General features: G+C 46.3%; 1 protein-coding gene across 1 annotated transcript in view; it reads left to right on the top strand.

Annotated features, from left to right (window-relative positions):
* The window catches only part of carmil2 (capping protein regulator and myosin 1 linker 2), a 46,390-nt gene extending 29,695 nt beyond the window's left edge, over positions 1 to 16,695 (top strand). Inside the window, exons 32-40 of the mRNA XM_031564378.1 lie at positions 6,240 to 6,343; positions 6,534 to 7,338; positions 10,067 to 10,174; positions 10,658 to 10,694; positions 11,594 to 11,665; positions 12,442 to 12,789; positions 14,103 to 14,216; positions 14,575 to 14,679; positions 16,279 to 16,695. Of these exons, the coding sequence (XP_031420238.1) occupies positions 6,240 to 6,343; positions 6,534 to 7,338; positions 10,067 to 10,174; positions 10,658 to 10,694; positions 11,594 to 11,665; positions 12,442 to 12,789; positions 14,103 to 14,216; positions 14,575 to 14,679; positions 16,279 to 16,511 (1,926 nt within the window). The 3' untranslated portion in view covers positions 16,512 to 16,695. The remainder of the gene's footprint in view (positions 1 to 6,239; positions 6,344 to 6,533; positions 7,339 to 10,066; positions 10,175 to 10,657; positions 10,695 to 11,593; positions 11,666 to 12,441; positions 12,790 to 14,102; positions 14,217 to 14,574; positions 14,680 to 16,278) is intronic.
* Positions 16,696 to 17,656: the final 961 nt, after the last annotated feature.

Raw genomic sequence — 17,656 nt, 5'->3', positions numbered from 1 at the left:
GTGTGTGTGTGTGTGTGTGTGTGTGTTGTATTCGCTATGTAGTATTTAGCTCACTGTGTTGGGGCCAGATTTGTTCCAGTCAGCAGATGAGTTTATCATTTGCTGTGTGTGTGTCAGGGTGTCATCATGATCCATCCTGATCCCAGATAACTAACGCACCACGTACTCCATCTATATTATCATATTACATGTACATCCATTTGTGTGTGGGATGGGCATTTGTGTGTATACACACACGCCTGTGTGTATGTGTGTGATGAGCATCTTGGCAATGCTGTGCTGTCTCTAGGCTGCCAGTATGTGTGTATGTTGTCAGTGACATCTACTGTGTGTGTGTGTGTGTGTGTGTTTTCCTCCATGATTCTCTCAGTTTGTGTTTTCTCTGATTGGCTCTGACACCCGTAGATTTCCAGTAGTCAGGCCTTAGGTTTTTCATTTCTTATGTATTTTGTTATCAAGATTTAAGAAAATTGAAAGTTTTAAGAATTCTTACCAATACTAATACATTTTTTAAACAAAACAACATATTATTAACTTGTATAAGTAAAGATAGTAGCTGCCTATAATAATATTTGTATAACATCTATAGCATGAATGTTATGAAAGCTATACATTTAAATATATCCAACAGGTCCAATTCCCTTCATCATTTCAGATGTATACATTAGCCTCTTCTTAACAGCTTAAATCCTTACCCTAAATCAGTCTTCTTCAGTCTTAACACTTAAAATGATGTTCTAAACATCTAGGTACACCAAAGAGTTCTATTGATGTTGCCAACCTTCTCTGTAGGATGTGCAATTCGCTCATTGAATTGAATATTTTTGTCCAGACCATTCAGTACCGCAAGTTTCATGGTTTCATTCTAAGCAATTCCCTAAAAATATGTTCGGCTGACATTTTTCTCTTAATATTCTGATGACACGTTTTTGGAAACACAAACAGTTTTTGGAAATCCAGTGCATTTCACTCAGCTCAGGCATGACATCAACTATGTACCACATGTATGTTAGGTTAATGTGTATGGTAAAATGTACTTATATTTTGTGTGCTTGTTTGTGCACCCATGTGTGTATGTGTGTTGAGTGTGTTTTGTCACTGAGGATGTATTACCTGTGTATCCATGTGATTCTTGTTCATTGGTGTGCACGTGTTACCTCCTTACATTGAGTGCATGTTTTTCATACCTCTCATGTGTGTGGGTGCATCAGTGGCGACTGGTGCTTTTAAACACAGGCGGAGCACAGTTCAGACTATTTCCATATACAAAAATACATGCAAAAAGCCAACTCAACTGATATTAAGCCTACCTAGTTTGAGTTAGCTATCTTAGCCCTGCATTCTCATAATGTAGCCAGAGCCAGCTAGTCACTTAACACTACCCCACCTAACTGTTAACTTGCAAAGCAAGCGTAGATTACCAAATTCTTACCAAATTACCAAGTGTATGAATGTATGTGTGTGTGTGTTTTTGATCTTTTCCTGGATTTGTTTTTGCTTGTGTGTGTGGGCCCATTTTATCTACAGATGTGTGTGTATTTGATGTTGTGATCTCTGTGTGTGTGTGTGTGTGTGTGTGTGTGTGTGTGTGTGTGTGTGTGTGTGTGTGTGTGTGTGTGAGAGAGGGGTCAGTAAGCAGTCAGGCGAGTCTCCAGTCAGATCAGAGAGCCTCAAGACAGGATGTGGTGCCCTTCCTCTGTTACCACGGTGATTGGAGAGGATGAAAGGGCTGCCATCACTACTGGCACCACAGTGAAATTTCACAGGGGGCGTGGGGTTGAGGTGTGGCAGGAATGAACCTCCATGTATGTGACTGGCAGTTCATATGTGTGAGTTGTATGTGAGACAGAGCAAAAACAGTGTGTGTGAGGTTCATGCTGTGTAAAAGGGATATATGTGTGTGTGTGTGTGTGTGTGTGTAAGAGAAAGAGAGGAAGCGGATGAGAAATAGACAGTTATGTGTTTGTGTGTGTGTGTGTGTGAGAGAGAGAGAGAGAGAGAGAGAGAGAGATTTGCGTGTGAGAGAAAGAGAGAGGTGTGCGTGTGAGAGAGAGAGAGAGAGAGAGAGAGGTGTGTGTGTGTGTCCGTGCGTGAGAGAGAGAGAGGTGTGTGTGTGTGTGTCTGTGAGAGAGAGAGAGAGAGAGAGAGAGAGAGAGAGAGAGAGAGAGAGAGAGAGGTGTGTGTGTGTGTCCGTGCGTGAGAGAGAGAGGTGTGTGTGTGTGTGTGCCTGCGTGCGTGCGTGCACTGGAGTGTGATGGTTTGTGTTTGGTGGACAGATCAAGCAGCCGTGTTTGGCTGTGTGTGCTGCCGTCCATAATGTGTGATGGTAGGAGGCTGGCGGGAGGATGAGGGGACAGGTGGTACTGCTGAGAGAAGACAGGCAGTAAGTGTGTGTGTGTGTGTGTGTGGGGGGGTGTATGGGGAAAAGCCCACAAACACATCCCTATGTGTGAAACATCTAAACAGAGGAAAAGGGGGAAAAACAGCATAAAATACACTCCAAAACCCTCAATCCCTCAATCTCTCTCTCTCTCTCTCTCCCCACCCCCTCTCTCCTGTATGTTTGTGCATGCCTGTATGTTTCATTTCAGTATTTTAACAGTCATGCTGCCACAGTGGACTTAGCTCTTGGTCGTGTTGTATTTTCATCATCCTAGTGCCTGAATTCCTTTACTTTTAGCTTAGCTGTTGTGCTCCCATCACTTACAATGTGATCATTTATTGTGCATTTTACTTTTTCACAATTGTGTGTTGTATCTCCTGTTAAATATTTTCACACCAATCTCTGACCGCAAATACCATCACAATAATCGCTTTTTTACTGTCATCTAATGTTACACCCATGTCTCACTGTGAGGAGAATGATGGGAAACAGGAGCAGTGCACCATGGGAAATCCCTACCAGAGGTACTGTGGGTAATAAATGAGAGTGTCTGCACTGTCATAACAGCTCAGGCTCTGTGAGATAAATGTATTCTGCATAGAGAAGTTCCTGTGACCCTGTGCTTCCATTTGTAGAGCAAGCCAGTGTTCATGCTAGTCATGAATAGGTCATTGGGTTCATGCCCAGGGAGAGCCACACGCTTACATTTAGTAAGTAAGTAAGTAAAGTTTATTTATATAGCCTTTTTCACAGACATGAGTCACAAAGTACTTTGCAAGAGTAGGTACAGGAGTAAAGCTACACAATACATGATAGAAGATGCAATACATAATAAAAGACACAATACACAATTAAACACAATAAAACATAATTTACATTACATTACTTACTTGGTCTCTGTGATCAGTCTGTATGTGACTATATCAGAACTGATCTTCTTGAACATGCCCATGCCCAAGGCAGCCAAATTCAAAAGCATGCCCAGATCATAATCAACTCGATAAAACGTCGTTAACCTCCTGATTAGATTCTGCCCTGACGCCCACCACACAGAGCCACAGACACATTTATCACAGTGCATGTCACAGTCTCTGAAAGGTAGTGTCTGAGTGCCTCCACATCTGATTCTCTTCAACACACCCAAAGGCAGCCAAACTAAATGGGAAGCGTGCCCACTTCTCCTGCAGCCAGGTGCGGGTGGGAGACGTCTCTCCAAAGAGAGAACAGAATGTTCACGTAGTTTTAATATCCTCTTGTGTGCATAGGAGAGAGTGCTGGATGAGTGTGTGTGTGTGTGTGTGTGTGTGTGTGTGTGTGTGTGTGTGTGTGTGTGTGTGTGTGGCTCCAGGACTGAACCACCTTCTCTCACGTCCCATATGTCTTTGTTGTGTGTGTGTGTGTGTGTGTGTGTGTGTGTGTGTGTGTGTGTGTGTGTGTGTGTGTGTGTTTGTGTAGGTGTGTGCCTGAGCAAGTGTGTGTGTGTGTGTGTGATTGTGTGTTTCTGACTATGTGTGTGTGCAGAGGTGGGGGGATCTTGATGAGAAATGATCACCAGTGGCAGGGCTCATTACCCTGTGATTATGAGCGGGCGCACCTTACGGCTGTCGCCAGGGCAGTAACCGCCAGGGTAGCCACTAGCCCGACACCTTAAATCAGCCAAATGGATCTGCTGTCTGCTCACACAACTCTGGAGACCCGGTAGAACAATAGATGCCGAACAGAAAATCAGCCTCAGTGGACAGAAGGCCAGAACAGGTAGAATAGGCGAAAGGCGAGGATGAATGAACAAACAAAGGGCTGGAGTGACAGACAAACAGGCAGACACACATATAGACAGATGGAAAGATAGAAAAGTAAACACAAAGAAACAGACAGACAGATAAATAAATAGATGAATTGTTGTATAATGGATAGATAGCCATGTGATGCATTTAGCCAAATATTGTGTGTGTGTGTGTGTGTGTGTGGGTATGTGTGGGTATGTGTGGGTATGTGTTGCAATATGTGTGCTTGTCTCCAAAGTCATAAGTAATGGAATATATGAATATAGAATACCTTGACATAACGTAAATACCAATTTTATTGTCTAATTTGGACCTCCTCCAAATTCTTATTTTTGCAAAAAGTGAGCAGTGTTCTGTAACATTAAGCAATACATCCCCCCACACACACACATGTACCCACACATAAATACTTACACACACGCACACAAGGCTGCTGTGTGAATGTGAGTGGGATTGTGTGAAAGCTTTAAAGCATGCTGTGATTTGCCACGTGTGGGAAAAATTTGAAACCATTTCTGCTTCTGTGTGTGTGTGTGTTTCTGTTTATATGTATTTGTGTGTGGATGTGTGCATCCATTCCCATGCAAGCCCAATGTGCTGCTTTTTTTGTCTTGGTGAAGATGGAGTGGAGTGATGAGTCCTCCCGCGCTCTGATTGGCTGAGGGGTGCTAAATGATTTATAATCCGCTTCTCATGTGCTGCACGGCCCATTTGCATATGGTTGCTACGGTGCTGCAGTGGGCTCCCCTGCTTCCAGATCTCACTCTACCTCAAGGCCTCCAGTCTGCTGTAGCTCCAGCATTCACACACACACGCACGCACGCACGCACGCACGCACGCACGCACGCACGCACGCACGCACGCACGCACGCACGCACGCACACACACACACACACACACACACACACACACACACACACACACACACACACACGCACACACACACACACACACACACATAGCAGTGTGTATCTGTGGTTGTTTGGTGTTTGTGTGTGTGTGTGTGTCAGCCCTGCCTGCCGCAGAAAATGGAGCTAACAAGAAGCTGGAGGTATTTTGGGTGTAATGGCCTGCTATGCCGGCCCGCTCACAGTTTTTCCCCACTGAATGAGCGCAGGCGAGAATACAGGGCCTTAAAGGGCAGCCTGTCACAGTCATCATCAGTTGAACAATCAGTCTCACCGTCGTCCTCAGCATCAGTATTACACGGCTGCAGCGTGAGGGAGCGCTACTGTTTCATGTGGTCGGTACTACATGACTAGTATAGTATGTGTGAGAATGCTTGTTTATGTGTGACTAAATGAGAGAGAGAAGCAGACAATGTTTGCTGAAATATAATGCGAAAAAAGACGGTCTCTGTGAGTGTCTGTGTTTGTTCATGTGGATGTGTGTGAGAGAATTGTGGGTAATTAAGAGGTGTGTGTGTGTGTGTGTCCTATTTGAGGGTGTGTCTGGAATCAAATTAAGCAGTGGGGATGAGGCACAAACAGAGGGGGCTGTGTGTGTGTGTGTGTGTGTGTGTGTGTGTGTGTGTGTAGTCCTCTTGGGAATGGAGAGACAGATGTACCCTACTGCAGACAAACACACACACACTAATGGGCCCTCCAGCACACCTCTGTTCTTACAGTCATGATTCATGTGCTGTGTGTACGTGTGTATGTCTTAATGCATGAACGTATGTGTACATACGTTGTGTGTGTGTGTGTTTGTGTGTGTCTGTATATGAATATATGTCTTGGCAGTGTCAATGAGAATTATTATGGTATGTGAAGTCAGGTGAATAAAATCACATAGCCTCAGCCCACACTATTCATGCAGCAAGACTTGGAGCTGTGAACAGCCTTCAATTTGGATTGACTTTCTGCACCGGTCCAGAAAATAGATGCTTACTTGTCAGTCCAGCGGGTGTGAAATGCAGATGAACCAGAGCAGTCTGGTCGTATTGCTAAGTCTTCTCTCTCTGTTTTTGTGTGTGTATGTGTGTGTGTGTGTGTGTGTGTGTGTGTGTGTGTGTGTGTGTGTGTGTGTGTGTGTGTGTGTGTGTGACTGTGTGTGTGTCTGTTATCATACAGGAGCAGGCAGCGGAGTGCGAGAATGAAGTCAATGAAAACATAGGGAGGGTAGACGAGGGCGTAGAGGAGTTTTTCACAAAGAAGATCATCTCAGATGACCTCCTGTGAGTATCATCACCAAACACACACACACACACACACACACACACACACACACACACACACACCACCCTGGACGTTGGCAGTTACACTCACAGACACACACATATGTAAATACAGAGACAATCACTAAAGAATCTCACATAAATATCCCCTCACTTTCCCATCATGCCTTGTGTCTTTGCTCACCTCCAGAAAGCACCAGAGGGAGGAGCCCCTTGATAAAGCACAACCCCCCACTGACCCCATCCCCACCACCACGGCTCCTCCCCCCACCACAACAACATCCACTACGCCCACCACCGCACCCATCCCTACACCCCCCTCCAAAAACATCAAGAAGAAGTTTGGGGACTTCTTCGCCTTCAAGAAGGTGCGCACTGCCAAGGGCACCAAAGGAGAGGGTGCCCCGGAGGGCAAGGTGAAAAAGACGTCCATAGCCGACCTCATCCGACCCCTGAGGGAGGCGGCGCGGGCCGAGAAGGAGCGGGAGAAAGACAGGGAGCGGGAGAGGGAGAAGGAGAGAGAAAAAGAGAAGGAGAAAGCACAGCAGGAGGAGGAGGAGGAGGAGAAAGCTGTCTCAGTCATTCCTACCACTACCATCACAACCACCGTCACCACAAATGCCGCCCCGCCAGTCGAAGACGCTGTGCCCACCTCTACCCCCTCGCCAACACCCTCTCCAGCCCCCACATCCCCCTCTGCCCCTCCTACATCCACCCCAACAGCCAGCCCCGCCCCGTCACCCAATCTAGCGACCGGTGAGGTTCCAGCGCTCTCCTCGGCGTCGCCCTCGCCCACCGCTGCCGTGGCTTCGGTGCCGGCCATGTCTCCCTCCACAGAGGCGGAGAAGAGCCGCACGCTGGAGAAGAGCCGCACGCCGGACGGGGAGCGCCGGCCCAAGCCCAGCAGGCGCTCGCTGAGGGAGGGCAAGTCCCAGTCCCTCATCCTGCTCACGGGGCTGGAGCCAGAGGAGGGGGGACCCGCTGCACAAACCAAGGTAAGAACCGCCAGGGTAGGGTAGGGGAGGGGAGGGCAGGGCAGGGCAGGGGACTGAAGGGTTTGCCCAGTCTGGGTTACTGTAAGCCTTCCAATCTTCTCTGGAAATGGATGGATCGTATTTTGCTTTCGGTTGTTGGGACTGAACCATTGTAGATAATATGCTGGGTGCCAGGATGCTTTACCATTTTTGTTGCCTACATGTACCATTCTAGGGCTGCATCTTTGTTTCAGTGGGATTTGTGGGGTTTTTTTTCAGACAAGGTGTAGTGCAGTAAAAGTTGTGTACAGTTAATTTAACACCTTTTCCTCCTTTTTGTTCAGTTGGGTTCAGTTCTTGTGCAGGGTGTGTTTGTGTGATACAAAAAATGCATATTTGATAGGGCGTCTGTGTTTTTGTAAAGGGAGTGCAGCAGTTGGGTCTGCAATGTGCCAAGGTGTGTGTGTCTCTCCGAGTGTGTATGTGTGTGTGATGGTTTATCCAAGTCTCCAAACTGGCATTGCAAGTTGGAGTGCAGCCAGACTTGTGTGCTCAGCCTCCCTCTATCTGACTGAGTGGAGACCAGGCCTTCAGTGGGGATTAGACAACTCACTTCTTCGAGGGCTGAATCGTAATTACTTACTCTATATTCATAACAACCTCATTAGTTGAACACTTATCATGTACTCATTAAACAGAGTTCAGAAGAGTTCAGTACACTGAGGTTTAGCCGCAAGTGAATTTAGATTGCTCCCACCGAGCAATCTAAAAACTCAAGACCTCCCTGGTTTTCACTCCACACCCGCACAAGGAGTGTCCCTGTGACCATTTTGTAGGCTGTTCCGATAGGTAAGACCGGCCTCTTGAATCCTCCAGTTTGATTTAAATGACAACTCTGCCAAACTTGTAATGTGAGAGAGAAAAGTCTGGTGGAATACAACCCAAGTAGGCCTCAAACATAGCTCATTTAAGGGGTTTTATAAAAGTGCATAACTAACTAGCTAATAAATGATATACAGTGGGGAAAATAAGTATTTCGCAAGTTTGGCCACTTGCAAAGAAATGTGTGATCTATAATTTCAATGGTAGGTGTATTTTAACAGTGAGAAATAGAATATCAACAAACAAATCCAGAAAACTGCATTTTATAACATTTATGACTTTATTTGTATTTGATGCAGAAAATAAGTATTTGAACCCCTAAGCAAACAGCAAGAATTCTGGCTCCCAATGACCAGTTATGTGCCCAAGAAGCACACAGATTAGTCCTCATTAGGCCTAACAAGGTACACCTGATCTCAACTGGTGACGTGTATAAAAGAAACCTGTCCAAAGAATCATACTTCACACCTTCAACCTCACCACCATGGGCAAGACCAAAGAGTTGACCAAGGAAGTCAGAGATAAGATTGTAGACCTGCACAAGGCTGGAATGGGTTACAAAACCATCGGCAAGCAGCTTGGTGAGAAGCAGACAACTATTGGTGCGATTATTCGCAAATGGAAGCAACACCAAAGAACTGTCCATCGCTCTAGGTCTGGGGCTCCATGCAAGATATCCCCTCGTGCGGTATCGGTGATCATCCGAAAGGTGCAGAATAACCCCAGAACTACACAGGGGGAGCTTGTGAATGATCTCAAGGCAGCTGGGACCACAGTCACCAAGAAAACCATTGGCAACACACTACGCCGTAATGGTTTGAAGTACTGCAGAACTCTCAAGGTCCCCCTGCTCAAGGAAGCACATGTACAGGGCAGTCTGAAGTTTGCCAATGAACACTTGAATGATTCTAAGGAGGATTGGGAGACAGGATGTGGTCAGATGAGACCAAAATCAAGCTCTTTGGCATCAACTCGACTTGCCGCATTTGGAGGGGAATGAATGCTGAATATGACACCATCCCCACCGTCAAGCATGGAGTTGGAAACATTATGCTTTGGGGCTGTTTCTCTGCCAAGGGTACAGGACGACTCCACTGCATCGAGGGGACTATGGATGGGGCCATGTAATGTGGAATATTGGGCTTGAACCTAATTCCCTCATTCCCTCCCATTGAAAACGCAACCTTAAGGATTTGGAGAGGATCTGCAAAGAGGAATGGACCAAAATCCCTCCTGAGATGTGTGTAAACCTGGTGACCAACTACAAGAAAAGTCTGACGTCTGTGCTTGCCAACAAGGGTTATTCCACCAAGTACTAAGTCATGTTTTGCTAGGGGTTCAAATACTTATTTTCTGCATCAAATGCAAATTAAGTCATAAATGTTATAAAATGCAGTTTTCTGGATTTTTCTGTTGATATTCTGTTTCTCACTGTTAAAATATACCTACTATTACAATTATAGATCACACATTTCTTTGCAAGTGGCCAAACTTGCGAAATCGGCAGGGGTTCAAATACTTATTTTCCCCACTGTATACTGCAAATGAAATAAATAGAAAATGAGCGCATCTCCAGGAAGCAGAGCATGAGTTTTGAGACGGACGGCTGAGTCACCAGGAGACGATGGTGTTTCATGTTCCTCCGCTGCTTATTACCAAGAAACAGCTCAGCCTTCAAGACCAGCTTCACAGACACAGAGGGGGAAAAGAGAAAAGAGAAAAGAAGGAGAGTCCAGCTTGTCTCATTCACTGCCCTCTCCTCCTCTTCTCTCCCTCCTCTCTATCCTCCTCTGCCCCGTCTGTCATTCTGTCATCGTCTCTCTTTCCTCCTCTCCTCTCCTCTCCTGAACCCTGTTCTCCTCTTCAGAAACATGCATCGGAGAGCTCATCCAGTTTCGAGCAGCGTCTCCACGTCATGCTCCACCGCATGGGCGTCACCAAGACGCCTCCCCCCGAGTCCTCCAAAAGCAACCAGGTTTGTGTGTGTGAGTGTGTGAGTGTGTGAATGTGAATGTGAATGTGGTGTGTCTGTGTTTACAGTATTTGGGTCCCTTTTCAGTAGCTACTTGTACGACCAGAGATTCACTTTCGTGTTTTGGCTCCACCATACTGTACGTACCTCAGCAACAGCAGCACAAGGCCCATCCTGCGGCTCTATCATTAGAATGAGAACAAGTCAAGTACACCAGAGGACTCTGTTTGGATGGGGTAGAGTGAGGCTTGCGTGTCATGATAAAGTGAAGTATGAAAGCACACTCAGTGTAAGCACACTGTTCCTATGATGCCGTATGATAACCAAGTGGTAACAGTAATAATGAAAAATGAGAGTATATTTCAGTTTAGCCAAGATATCAATATTATCACTATCACAATTTGGTTAAAGAGCGCTTAACATGGGTGAGGGCAGGGATTATTTGCCAGCAGACAATTTAATTAAATCTCTTTTATCCTCTTACAGAGCAAGGATGAGGAGCTGAAGAAAGCCAACTCAGAAGGTGAGCCCCTGCTCTATGTGCACCTGAGACACCCCACACACACGCACACACACACACACACACACACACATTCTCTCTCTCTCTCTCTCTCACTCACACACACACACACACACACACACACACACACGGAAATACTTTTATTTGGATCCAAAGGCAAAAGCAACAAAACAGGATCCAGATACTTTGGGAAGAGTCAATGATAAGGTGACATTATAAGAGGAAACGTAAGAAGCTGAACACTTAAGGATAAACAAAACATCACCAACATGTTCCAGCGTCACCTTAGCTAGTACAGCCTGGCTAATGGGAGATTCTGCTGCATTGGTAGTTTCCTGCCTCCGAGACATCTGTGCTCTTTGCAATCTCATTTATTTCCCCTGCAGTAAAACTTGTGACTCAGTGCTGTGCTTCTACTGCAGGCAGCCTGCCAGCTCCCCCACTATTCACACTCAGCCAATGGAGGGTGGAGAATATGAGTTAACGATGCAGACATGAGACTGGCTATTCATCATTTGTGTCAGACATTAATCACACCTGAACAGTGTCACTGAAGCTGTTGCTCTCTTTCTGAATGTCAGAGATACGTTGTACAAGAATGCATCGACTTAGCTTTTAAAAAGCTAAATTGAATCAGTGTTTTGAAGCACCAGCGCTGCCTGAGAGAGAACACTGACCACTCGATTTTCACTGCCAGGTTAAAGGTCAACTCTAGCCGACAACTCAACCTTATGGAGTTTTTGTGTCTTAATGTGTGTGCTTTGGACTGTCTGTGTATGTGTGTATGTGTGTGGGTGTGTGTAGGTGCGCACGTGTGTGTGTTTGCATGTGTGTTTGGGTATGTGACTGCATCCACTGGACTTCTTTTGCACCTCTAAGTGACTATGTTTCACTTTCATTAGGAGCGATCCTGGACAGTAAACCTGAACCTCCACCCACCTTTATGAAGCCGCGCACCATGTCCACCTCATCAGGTAACAAGCTCATCCATTCTGTGCCTCATAGGCCGTGCTGCCGATTATGGCCTAATGTCTAGACATTGTGTGAAGCTGGCAGTAATGTGCTGATAATGCTATAAGAGAATGAACCATGGAATTCGAAAAGGTAGAATGGACTTTTTGCCATTGCCAACGACGCCATGTTCTGTGTTAAACCTGGAATAGGGCGTAAATTAATCTATGGGGGCACAGATGCGTTATATGCGTTTGATATTAATAATTTTAATGGCCGTTAAATAAATGATGGCCATTAGATGCATTTGCGCAAATTTTAGTATCCGTTGTAATAAGTGTCCATTCCTTTGAATTCTATAGGATGAACATTTGCAAAGGATGCTTGATCAGTTTGTCATTTTAACAGCTTGTGTGATAAAGTGGCGTAATAGAATAATTCATTCATCATGCACTGAAAGTCTGAATTAATAATCAAATACTGTTTTGAGTAGCAGTTAGGGTGAGGTTAAAAAAAACCTTTTCAACCTTGCAAATAAACTAAAGAACCATAAACAACATTGTAAGCCATATCATACTTAGTATATCCACTTAAAGTGTACATTCTTACAGTATGTCGTCTTGCTCAATAGGACAACACAGATCTTAAGCAAGCTGGATTATACATGTAATACATTCCTGTGTTTTGTCCAAAACCCTGTATGAATTGTACAGCAGTAAGGACCGCGTGAGTAACGTAACTCTGTAAACTGTTCTCCCGTTGACTGTGTCTCAGTGACACCTGCCTTGTCTCCTCCTAGACACCAGGCGACCTGTGCGACCAGGTGTGACAGGTGAGAAGCCGGCCCTCCCCGATCGCCCCATTGGCCCCCTGCCCCCCAAACCCGCCCTCAAACCAGTGCTCCCCCTGCCCTCCGAGGCTTCTTCGGCCCCCAGGAGCTCCCCAGTGGCCCCCGAGCATCCCAGCCCCTCTGTGGAGGGACAGCCTGGAGAACGAGAGCAGGAGCATGGGGCGACACCCCAGCCCCAGCAGAAGGAGCCCCCGATCTTCTCCCCGCGAAGAGAGGCCCCCCCGGCCCCATCACCACGTAGGGGCATCAGCACAGACGCCAGGGAGCGATCAGAGAGAGCACAATCAGTCACTGAGGGTAGGTGCTACTACGGAGCTCCTTCACAGCTTGTCTTCTTCTAGTTGTGGTGCCACCAAGGCCAAGACACTGCAGAGTCCTAAAATCACCAGTTTCCTTCACAGCATCACATTATTATTCAAATAGATCTGGCTGCAGTAGTCCCACAGATTCACACTCACTCTCATTGATCGTACATTCCCAGTATAGTGTTGGGCAGTACTGCCCCACAGACATACTGCGTAGAGTAGTTCTGCAATTCCTTGTGATCTGAACATCCAAAGACAGTAGAATTCTACTGTTGCACTCAACAGACCTAGACTAGAGTCTAGTGTGGTCCTCTGAATTCTAAGTTTACCATACATACATTTAGTGTATCTATGACAATGCCTAACAAGGTTGGAGCACTTACTTCAAGTACTGTAAAAGCGCATCTAGGCTTACATATGCTATTCTCACAAATATTTGGTATAACATGACACACGGAAGGGAGAGAAGTATAAATACTGTATCAGTCACTTTCCTCACTGTATGCACACACACACTCACCAGGGTTTCTGTATGCTAATGTGATATCAGTTTCTATAATTAGGACTCTGAAGAAAAGAAAAAGAGATTGTATTCATCTCCTTCTGCATGAACACTTTCTCATTCACACTCCCTCTCATTTCCCTCTCTCTCTTTTTGTCTCTGTCCTCGCCTAGCCCACATCCTCTTATTCTCTTCACCGTGACCAATCCTGTAATGTCATATGAAACAGAAGGATGACAATGTAATCATGACAGCCCTCAACTGCCTCCAATAACCGTTCAAAATTCAAAAATTCATTCAGCATTTCTGCATTTTGGCGATCCCTCTGCACTCTGAGAGCACTTTGCTCTAAGATACCGCATTCGCCCAAATTTTATTAGCCCAATTGAACAGCGCCACCATCAATCACCTCATGCAGGGGCAGCATGCAGTTAGCCGCAGCGTTTAGGCTGTGATGGACTATGGCGCAGTGAGTGTCCGTAAAAACCCACACCTGCATATTGTCTGAAAGAGCTGTACGCCAAAACTGTATCAATGGGTGTCTGGCTTCTTCTGGCTCCTTTGTTCTTATTTCAGAAGGTTTAACCTGACATTGACTAAGACTGATTCATTGATAACTGCACCTACCTCTACCACTAATCAAACCATATGGGTTTTGTTTGATAATACTACTGGCAGTTGTGGCTGTTGTGGTTAGAGCGCATGATGTGTAACCTTTCAGACAGTTGAACTGTGACTAGAAAGTAATTTGTCCCGTCTCGTGTGTCAGTCTGAGCAAGTGTTCTCTGTCTCGTCTCTCCCAGAGACCCTCCCGAAACCACGCCCCCGCATGAAGCCCTCGCCCCAGCGCCGCGCCGTGTCTGTCCACGAGGACTCGCTCCTCCTCCAGCAGCACGCCGCCCTGCTGGACCCCGAGGGTGAGCACACCGACACAAAGAAACGATGATGTCACCTCGCACTCAGGACACGGAGTCATCACCCTATGTCATGTCTTTGCCCAGAATCAGGAAGTGACATCACCGCACAATTGTTTATTTCTCAGAATGTGTATCCATCTCCTGTGTGTGTCATTATGCAGGACTGGGTGGGTCCAGGTTCAGCAAGTAAAAGTAGACTGGGAGATTGTCCTCCACTCATATGCTCATTTCACTCATATGTTCTCCCCCCTGGTGAGGCACCTTTAAACACATGCATGTTGAGATGAGCAGGTGTATCAGAGGCATGTCCTCTGGCCTAATGACAACCCTTTCACTCCCTTGTCTCTATGCTCCTCAGAGCTGAAGGCGGCGTTGCCACGGCTGCAGAGGTCACCGGTGCGTAAACGTGCCACCCTGGGAGAGCTGCCACCTTGCTCTGAAGACCTTCCTGAGGGAGAGGAGGGTGAGTAGAAGGGGGGAGGAACACTGTGTGTGTGTGTGTGTGTGTGTGTGTGTGTGTGTGTGTGTGTTTGTGTGCGCGTGCATGTGCGTGCGTGCACGCACTAGGGGATTCCCAGTGTCTATTAAGGTTGGATAGGAAATAGAGGGGGAGTGAAGGAAAGAGGGACAACAAAGAGGACTGAAGGAGGTAGAAACGAGAGAATGAGAGAGAAAGAAAACGACGGAGTGAAAAATATGCAGCGCCAGTAGGTATAGTGCCAAGGGAAATACAGAGTTCATACATTTCCATAGCAGATCCCCTTTGTGTTCCAAATGTGCTGAGCTCAATGTGAATTCCCTTATTAAAAATGTTCAAAGGATTGGGGGTATTGATGGGGTAATGCTTTTGGCGTTTACTGGATGCCTCTTATACCACCAAGGCTCTAAGCTCATCATCGCCTCTGCGGCTCATCCTCCACCCACCACAGATCCGAGCTCATCCACCACCCACCACAGATCCGAGCTCATCCACCACCCAAGCAGACGCCCCTAGAACCCGTTCAGCCCAGGCCCGGATTAGATCCAACATGGGCCCAATAGAGCAGGGCCACGCCATTCCAAAGTCTCTGCTATGTGTAGAACTCTGTGTGTTGTGGCGCAGTAGTGTGTCCACGAGAGCCCCGTAACTCAGTCGATGGACGATGACAAGGCGTGTACCTGGGAACGTCTCAGATCATATTACCTCTGCTTCACTTGTTAGACCAGACTGATGGAGGCATCGTGTTACCTCCAGCGTGATTCAGACAAATGCGCTCAATTATAAGCTTGAAGCAGGATAATGATTTCCCAGTGAAGCAGGAGATGAGGCATGGAGGCACTTTCAGACCCATATCCCCGATGGCACAATTAATGTGACAGACTGATTAAAAGCAATGATTCATCTCCATGCTTCTCTTAATGTGCACAGGTCAATACTGGCCTCTTTCATGCAATAGAGGCAGACATTAAAGTGTAGTGTTCTCTTTTTATAGACAGAGTGGTAGATTTAGACAGATACTTGAAATGAATAGGCACCTGAATAACGTTTTAACAAATATACGATTACTCCGTGCCTGCATACATTTCAATGTAGCTGCAAGTGCAAGCAGTTTATTTTCTCAAAATCGGTGAAATAGGGCTAATGCAACATTGGTCTTTGTAAAGTCACACCAATTAATTACTCAATTGATATTTTGGTCTGAGACCTATGTTACTCACACACTCTGACAGAACACCAATTGAGGAATAAATTGGATTTGTTTTTGTGAAGAGAAGCAATGTAGCAGGGACCTTTTTGTATTTCGCATATATCAATAAAACAAAGCTATTTAGCTCCTCATAATACAGTAAACACTGATATGATTTATGAACATGGACATTGTATACAACCTCAGATGTTTAACACTGAACAGTTTTTTTTGGATTGGCCATCTTTAAACCTCAAACTGGCCACACCATGTTGTGTGAGCTTGGTGAGCTAGGAGCTGATAGAAATATCTATGGGACACCAGATACACAGTACATCATCTTATGATCCATAATGGGTCTGGATTGACTTGACCTTTTTCATGGGAACCTGCAGGTAAAGGAGTGAAGAAGGAGGAAGGCAGTGGCCAGGCCGATGGGACCGACTACACAGCGCCCTCCGATGGCCAGAGGGGGCACCGCCCAGCAGGGACCAGCCAGGAAGTCCAGGGAGAGACCACCGTGGACGGGGAAGGGGGGGAAACAGTCTCAGAGCAGCACATACCAGCGCAGGGAGAACCATCAGACCAAAGAACTGAACCCCCCTTACCCAAGACAAACATGGACTGAGCCCCCTGTGCAAAATCTATTTTCTATCATGTCTACCTTTGCCTTGCACGTCAGATTATGTACAAAATAATGAATTATGAAAAAACGAACAAAACAAGAAAAGAAAGGTTTTAAAAAAAAAGAGAACAAATCAATACCTATACTTGTTAATACTTATTAAAAAGTGAATTCAGTTGTGTCAAAAGGGGACTTCTGTCTTCATTATAGTTCTTGACTGCCTGCCCTGACCATCATACAAAAGCTTTTTGTTTCTTTTTTAAATGCCATTATCCCAGCATCAGTCCCGCACGACTAAAAATGACTGCAGTTCCTGCCTGGTGGAGAAAAGAGGGGGATAGAGAAATATTGCTGGCTCAGTTTTCAAAGGGCTCACCAGCTCCCTCTGTCTGTGTGTGTGTGTGTGCGCGAACTCACTCAGAAGCATCATGCTGCTGTGTTCACTCTCGCTCCTTTTGTTATCAGCGAGAGGCAGCCGCAACACTTGCATGGAGAGGAGAGGAGAGCGACTTGCGAATGAGGTGTCTCTCCAACTGCTGAAAATAACTGCCACACAATGGGAGAGCACAGTGCACGATTGCCGACAATTGCAGACAGGGTGGCTTGTTCAAAAAGACACACTGACCCATCAGTGCAATACACACACACACACTTCACCTGTTTTAGGGATTGTGCTTACAGAGCTGCTGCCCGCTTTGCTGAGCTGAATCAAATATAATCAGAACGCCAGTCTCCTCTCAAGTCTTCACAAGGAAGGGTACACAGCACTGGAGCTACTGTGCTTGTGTGTGTGTGTGTGTGTGTGTGTTGGGAGGATGGGTGAGAGGAGTGGAGAGAGCCACATCACTGTGACAGCCACTGTGAATGTGGCGATAAAGGAATGTGGCCACCACCAAAAATGCCACCAGGCCAGAGGGTATGTGGATGAGGTGGCATGGGCACGTGGGATGTGGACTGTCTGCTGCCCACTCGCTCCTGCTCTGTGGCCGAGTGTAGCTTTTCCCTGGCAACGGCACGTCGCTCCCCCTGCTTAGGCAGAGAGCCGCGGTGCTGCACAGTTGGCTGGCAGGAGCTGCTCAGGAGTAGGAGTGCCATCTGTGTGTATTTGCATGGTGTGTGTGTGTGTGTGTGTGTGTGTGTGTGTGAGA

Source organism: Clupea harengus, chromosome 3, assembly GCF_900700415.2.
Source record: "Clupea harengus chromosome 3, Ch_v2.0.2, whole genome shotgun sequence".
NCBI lineage: Eukaryota > Metazoa > Chordata > Actinopteri > Clupeiformes > Clupeidae > Clupea > Clupea harengus.
The sequence above is the reverse complement of the archived record's forward strand: the minus strand, read 5'-3'. Positions and strand labels throughout refer to the sequence as shown.